The sequence below is a fragment of the Salminus brasiliensis genome, chromosome 21 (assembly GCF_030463535.1).
Source record: "Salminus brasiliensis chromosome 21, fSalBra1.hap2, whole genome shotgun sequence".
NCBI lineage: Eukaryota > Metazoa > Chordata > Actinopteri > Characiformes > Bryconidae > Salminus > Salminus brasiliensis.
The window spans coordinates 674,177-681,676 of record NC_132898.1 but is presented as its reverse complement, the minus strand read 5'-3'; the positions used below and the strand labels follow the sequence as shown (position 1 = coordinate 681,676).

The window sequence follows — 7,500 nt, the reverse complement described above, 5'->3', positions numbered from 1 at the left end:
CTCTCAGAGCAGGAATTCTGTTAAAAGCTGAATTAGATCATTAGAATAATGTTGTTTTCTCTGTCAGGTCACCAAAACAACGTCCACTGTCTGGCCACTGCCATTAACCACCTGTCTGCTGCCATGTTTACTGTTCAGGAAAAAAATATTGAGCAGCATCTCAAAGAGTTCCTCCTGGTGAGTTCAACTCACTGCTTTACTTCCTAACTTATCTGATATTCTGTCCTGAGATTCACATACAATCAGCCACCATTCAGAACAATATTATGATTAATAATAATAATAATAATAATATTAATCATAATCATAATCATAATAATAATAATGATAATAATAATTAAGAAGTAGCAGTAACAGTTCTGTCTGTCCTCAGATGGCGTCAGCGGCGTTGCTGCAGCTCGGGCAGAACGTGGATAAAGTGGAAATTAAAAACCGAGATTCTGTCTATCTCCTGCTGGACATGGTGACCACCATTCATTTATCATAACAGAGAAAAATTGATTTTATTAGATAATTTAATTTGCAATAATTAAAGAATGACATGGACCTGACCAGCGTTCTTTCACTTAGTAATGAGGTTCCTTTAATTTCGGTTCTGCTCCATTCTCACTTCTCTATTCTGTTCTAGATCGTGGAGGAGTCGCCGTTCTTAAGCCAGGACATCCTGGAGAACAGTTTTCCATACGTTCTCCTGCGGAACGCTTACAGAGAGGTGCACAGAACCTTCATCCACACCATCGGTTGAACATCTCAGATCTCAGAAATGAGCTTTAAAGCTTCAGAGAGAAAAAAAAAAAAAAAGATTTTTCACTTTTATTAAAAATTGCAGAATTGATTTCAGAATCAGTCATTATGTTTTAATATTACAACTATCTCTAACATTTACTTAATGTTTCTGTATTTGAAAGAAAATGATAAAGATAATATATGAGATTATTTGATTGTAAACAGCCTTGATTTAATATTTGAATAAAGAATGAAGTGTGTTATTGATCTTCAGTGATGTGTTCTGATGTTCTGATCAGACAGAGGTTGGTGAGCTCATTAGTCTGACCTTCTCTGTTGTTATATAGTCATTTATTTATGTAAATCTCAGTATTTGATTATTTTGATTGTTCTGGCTGATCAAGATTTTAGGATTTATCTTAAAGAGCAGAATTTCTCAGGATTGTCTATTTTTAATTTATTTTTATTTTTAATAGCATTTTATAAAACCTGCTCAGATATGAAGATCAGAGTGTGGCTTTAGTGCAGACAGAGGAGTGAAGTGGGTCTATTTTTATAAGAGTGCTTGTGGTGGTGTTCTCTGTTCACTCAATAATTTAAGTCAGCGAGGTTCTGCGACCCTGAGAGAACCAGCTGTTATGCAAAACACATCATATAATAAAGAACCCTCGGCGGGTCGATACCCAACTAAACAGAACAGCACTTTCCAGCTGGATTTGAGAGTGAAGTACTGATTACTTGTATATGTATTTGTATTTATTTACTTGCTGCTTTTTTATCAGTATCTATAGTAACACTACTGAAGAAGAAGAAGAAGAAAGGGAGGAAGAAGAAGAAATTTTATTTGTAGCACCTTTCATTTCTATTCCAAACCTTACATAAAATGATTTACATACAAAAATGACTTTAAATTAATTACAAACAAACATAATAATTACAGAAAATACGTAAATAATAAACAACATTAAAAAGCAGTTCATTAAATGCTATGGGTGTGAAATTGGGTCAGGGTGCTCTTCTGTATCTTTGGGGCTTTAAAGTAGAAATTATTGTTACTTACTGTTCAATACATTTTATGATTTTAGGCACCAATATAATATTTGAAATATTTGGTTCATTTGAACAGTTTAAGGTGCAGATCTGATGCCCGTATTTTTGATCATTACAGCAAATAATAAGTTACAGAATCCCAAAACTGGAATGTGATAAATAGGTATTTAAAATATTCTTAGGTTTAAGTATTTTTGTGACCAGCACACACGACACAGATGCTCAGCCAGTACCATTCCATTATATATCCCTTTCCATATTCCACAGAATATTAATCCAAACCATCACCCATAACCCACAATCCATTACTCCATTATTCCAATACTGCATTACTCCATTATTCAATTAATCCACTATTCAATTATTTCATTACTCCAGTACACCATTACCCCATTATGCCATTACTCCATTATTCAATGACTTCATTACTCTATTATTCTGTTACTCCATTATTAAATTACTTTATTACTCCAGTACACCATTACCCCGTTATCCAATTACTTCATTATTCCATTACTCCATTATTCCATCACTTCATTATTCAATGATTCATTACACCATTATTCAATTACTTCATTACTCTATTATTCCATTATTCAATTACTTTATTATCCCATTATTCCATTACCCAATTACTTCATTATTCAATTACTTCATTACTCTATTATTAGATATTATTATTAATAATATTAGATTATTAGATTACTATTACTATTATTAGATTACTCCCTTATTAAAACTAGACGATGGGATAAATGTGGGTTCCAGCTGCAGCATGTGAGCGTTTGTGCTGCTGGTTGAGAAAATACATAAACCACACCCACTCCAGAAGAACAGAGGCTTTAGATTAAAAATGAAGAAATGTGTTTGGCAGGGAAGAATAACAGGCAGTTTGGATTGTTCTACAACACTTAATTACAGAACACAATGAAAACAGACAAAGAAGAATCAGGTCAACCATGAAACCAGGAAACTGACATGAAGAAGTGCTGAATTCCCTGAATCCGGAATAGTGAAGGAAATGCCCACTGCTGGTTGAGGTGAGGTTGAAAACCACAAACCTGTCCTTCAGACTGGACATGAACGTTATGGGTGTGGGTTTTAGCTGAAAGGCTGTGTGGTTAGGTCTGCTCAGAAATGTGGGCGTTCTGAAAGTAACTGAGGGAAACTGGGGGTGAGTTAGTTTGTTAGGGATTTAAACCTCCTGTCTAACGTCTCGCTGATTAGTGAATAAAAGTCTTCCGATTGTCTACAGTGTCATTCCACAAGCCATAAACACGCCGTACACACACTCCCCAGGGTTCTCTTCTCTGTTTATCTGAACCGCCTCTTAATCACCGCCGCTGTCTCTACTTTCTCTCACTGCCGCTCCTCTGGGGCGGCTCAGGTTCTGCAGGATCCTCAGTGGAGGAGGACCGACCTGCTGCTGCTGCTGCTGCATAAACACACACAATAACACACAAAAACACACACAACCAGGTGTGAATACACACTTCCCTCACTGAGTTCCCACTCCAGCACATTACTCCATAATTCCATTACTACATTACTCCATTCCTCCATAATTACATTACTTCATTACTCCATTACTCCATAATTACATTACTCCATTCCTCCATTCCTCCATAATTACATTACTTCATTACTCCATTACTCCATAATTACATTACTCCATTCCTCCATAATTACATTACTACACTACTCCATTACTCCATAATTACATTACTTCATTACTCCATAATTCCATTACTACATTACTCCATTCCTCCATCCCTCCATAATTACATTACTTTATTACTTCATTCCTCCATAATTACATTACTACACTACTCCATTACTCCATAATTACATTACTTCATTCATCCATTACTCCATAATTACATTATTTGAATTTTCCGATGCTCCCTTACTCCTACAGAACAAATGGACTATGGCATGCTTTGCTCTGGTGTTGATGAACATTAATGATCATAAATAAAAACTTCTGTTGAACAGATGTGTGTTTGTGTGAATTCACCTGCTGGTGCTTGTTGTTGAGATGTTGCCGGGGTGACCGCAGCAGATCCGGGCTGTTCCCTGGCGGGAGAAGGTTCTGTTCCTCCTGCTGCCTCTGATAAACTCTCCATTTGGCAGCGCAGTTTCTCGAGGGCCTCAACTGTCTCCTTCTCCGTGGTCCAGGTTCCTTCATCCACTGGCAGCTCCTCCCCACAGGGCATGGCGTCAGGACTTGTCCGCTCTGATAAACAGCTCTCGGAGGATTCGTCCGCCGCGCCCTGCTGCTGCCGGTACAGATGGTGTTCCACCATGAACTGCAGCTCTGAAGACAAAGCAGACAAACTGTCCATCACCCAGAGTTCACCCTGAACCTTCACCACTGTGCAATGTGCAAACCCTGATTCACTATAAACACTCTCTTTACATCACCCCCTCAGTGGAGCTAGACGACACTAAAGAGACCTGCCTCAGGTGTGCTTCCAGATGTTTGGGTTTGTTTTGAACAAGTTGTTGACAGTTTATGGTAGTTTAGGACAGTTTAGGGCAAGAAGTGAAGTTTTAAGTAGTTTTAACAGACTGTGAACATTAGCATAGTCTGGGACAAGTTTAGGGCAGTTAGGGTAGTGTATGACAGGTTTAGGACAGTTTAAAATAGTTTAGGACAGGTTCAGGACAGTTTAGGATCATTTAGGACAGTTTAAGTGTATGACAGGTTTAGAACAGTTTAGGTTAGTGTAGGACAGATTTAGGACAGTTTAGGATAGTTTAGGACAGTTTAAGGTAGTTTACGACAGGTTTAGAATAGTTTACGATACGATAGTGTAAGGTTTAGGACAGTTTAGGATAGTGTAAGACAGGTTTAGGATAGTTTACGATAGTGTAAGACAGGTTTAGGATAGTTTAGGATAGTGTAAGACAGGTTTAGGATAGTTTAGGATTGTGTAAGACAGGTTTAGGATAGTTTAGGATTGTGTAAGACAGGTTTAGGATAGTTTACAATAGTGTAAGACAGGTTTAGGATAGTTTACGATAGTGTAAGACAGGTTTAGGATAGTTTAGGATAGTGTAAGACAGGTTTAGGATAGTTTACGATAGTGTAAAACAGGTTTAGGATAGTTTACGATAGTGTAAGACAGGTTTAAGATAGTTTAGGATTGTGTAAGACAGGTTTAGGATAGTTTACAATAGTGTAAGACAGGTTTAGGATAGTTTACGATAGTGTAAGACAGGTTTAGGATAGTTTAGGATAGTGTAAGACAGGTTTAGGATAGTTTACGATAGTGTAAGACAGGTTTAGGATAGTTTAGGATTGTGTAAGACAGGTTTAGGATAGTTTACAATAGTGTAAGACAGGTTTAGGATAGTTTACGATAGTGTAAGACAGGTTTAGGACAGTTTAGGATAGTGTAGGACAGGTTTAGGACAGTTTACGATAGTGTAAGACAGGTTTAGGACAGTTTAGGATAGTGTAGGACAGGTTTAGGACAGTTTAGAGAAGTGTAGGACAGATTTATGACAGTTTAGGATAGTTTAGGGCAGTTTTAGGACTGTTTACAAAATGGGCAGGTTTAAGACAGTGTAGGATATTTTTAAAAAGTATAGGACAAGTTTAAAGCAGGTTGACCGTTGAGAAAGGTCTATGACAGGTTTAGCAGATTTAGGTTTAGTAGGGTAGTTCAGGACAGTTTATGGTAGTTTAGGACGGGTTAGTACAGTTTAAAGTGGTTTGGATCAGACTGTGAACAGTCAGAACATGTTTAGGACTGTTTAGAATAATCTGGGACAGGTTTAGGACTGTTTAGAGGATAGTGTAAGACAGATTTAGGACAGTTTAAGATAGTTTAGGACAGGTTTATGACTGTTTACAAAATGTAGGGCTGGTTTAGGGCAGGTTTAGAACAGTTTAGGGTAGTTTAGGATGTTTTAGGACAGGTTTAGGATTATCTAGAACAGGTTAGTACAGTTTAAATGGTAAATGGAACACAGTGAAACAAACTGTGAATGTTTACAACATGTTTTGGACAGTTTAGAATAGTGTGGGACAGGTTTAGGACTGTTTACGAACTTTTAGGGCAGATTTAAGACAGTTTAACACGGTTTTAACACGGTTCTACGGGTAGTAAATGTTCTACCTTTCATTGTGGGGGTTCCTTTGGCTCCTTTCCGTCTCTGTCGAGGTGAGTTCAGCAAAGCTTGCTGTAGAGGAAGAAATAAATGTAGGAATTAAAGAAGGAACTTTTCTTCTGACAGCAGCTGCTCACAGCGTCAGCACGTCTATTAAATTACCATGTTACAAACAGCTACAAAAGAATAATAATAAATAATACTACTACTACTAATAATAATAATAATATTAATAATCTAATAATGAATTTCTCAGAAATGCATCTTCTAGCCTCATGTGGCTTTTCAGGATCCTGGTTCTGATTGGCTACTTGGCTGGAAAATAAAAGAATTACCTTGTATAAGTGGTTGGAAAGACGGTCTTCATCTACTTCTGCAGTTAAATGAGAGAAAAGATTAAATTAAGAAGGAATGTTCAAAACATCTCAAAATGTATAAAAAAAATGTTTTTATCAATTTCTCACTCAGAACCTTCTATTAACACACACCCTTAACACACACACAGACCATTAACACACACACATGCTGATTTCTTCAGGGTCATGTGATTAAGTTCTGATTCATCCGTCTCTGTTGAGATTTTCCACAATCAAATAAAGATAAATAAAGAATTGAGTTCAGCTGATCTGGATGTTCTGGGGGTTAAACTGTAGGCACTGGTGCACTGAAGTGTTAACAGTGTGTTAACACTGTAAAGGATGAGCTGTGCATGTGCAGGTTCACCTGAGCACAACCCCTGTTTTTTACTTTTTCTAGGACAGGACACCTTGTTGCCTAGCAACCACAGCATCCCCCGACACCAAGTGTGGTATGAGAATGTGTGTCACCGCTCAACATGCAGCACCAAGACCCGGCTTTTATCTCCAAACTATTTTTAGAACCGAGCTGTTCCAAAATATCCAACGATTTTACTGAACATTTTAAATAACAGTTCGTTTAAAGACGCTGGTGATGTAGAAGTGTCGAGCGCGTGCGGAGAGAAGGGACCGGCGTGGAGGATGCAGAAGTATTAAGGATGTGGATCAAATGAAGGCAGGCTGTTTTTTTCTCTGTCTGATTTTTTGCCTCTTGGGAAGCTTTGTTTTTACTCCGCGCTCTCCTGCTGCTGCACACACTACAATAAGACATCTGCAGGCGTGTGTGTGTGTGTGTGTGTGTGTGTGTGTGTTTGTTCTCGTGAGAAGGAGGTGTCGTCATGGCTGTACTGATTGTAATCCAGTCTTTAAAAATAGCTCCTGTATTGTTTCATTAATGACCCTCTAGCTGCTTAATTACACTGATTTACTAAATGAATGTGGAGATCAGTTGTGTGTGTGTGTGTGTGTGAGTGTGTGTGTGAGTGTGTGAGTGTGTGTGTCTGTGTGTGTGTGAGTGTGTTCTCACTCATAGCTAACATTCTAAACATCCATTCAGACCAAAGTGCTGCAGTGTTTTTGCTGTAAAACGGCACACAGTGAACTGAGCTGCTGGGGGAGGGGGCGGGGCTGATGATGTAGAGATATTGATCAAACTGAAATATTGATGCTATATAGATATTAATATGTAGAGACGTTACTCCAATAGCAATATTGCTGACATAGTGATAGTGATCGTGTAGAGGTGTTA

General features: G+C 37.9%; 2 protein-coding genes across 2 annotated transcripts in view; one reads left to right on the top strand and one right to left on the bottom strand.

Moving 5' to 3' along the window:
• nckap1l (NCK associated protein 1 like) overlaps positions 1-993 on the top strand; it is a 13,533-nt gene extending 12,540 nt beyond the window's left edge. Inside the window, exons 28-30 of the mRNA XM_072666446.1 lie at positions 68-177; positions 374-463; positions 629-993. Coding sequence (XP_072522547.1) covers positions 68-177; positions 374-463; positions 629-745 — 317 coding nt within the window. The 3' untranslated portion in view covers positions 746-993. The remainder of the gene's footprint in view (positions 1-67; positions 178-373; positions 464-628) is intronic.
• A 558-nt stretch (positions 994-1,551) lies between these two features.
• LOC140543384 (protein phosphatase 1 regulatory subunit 1A-like) overlaps positions 1,552-7,500 on the bottom strand; it is an 11,865-nt gene continuing 5,916 nt past the window's right edge. Inside the window, exons 2-5 of the mRNA XM_072666509.1 lie at positions 6,231-6,284; positions 5,904-5,967; positions 3,794-4,093; positions 1,552-3,211 (exon numbers count right to left, since the gene is read on the bottom strand). Coding sequence (XP_072522610.1) covers positions 3,126-3,211; positions 3,794-4,093; positions 5,904-5,967; positions 6,231-6,284 — 504 coding nt within the window. The 3' untranslated portion in view covers positions 1,552-3,125. The remainder of the gene's footprint in view (positions 3,212-3,793; positions 4,094-5,903; positions 5,968-6,230; positions 6,285-7,500) is intronic.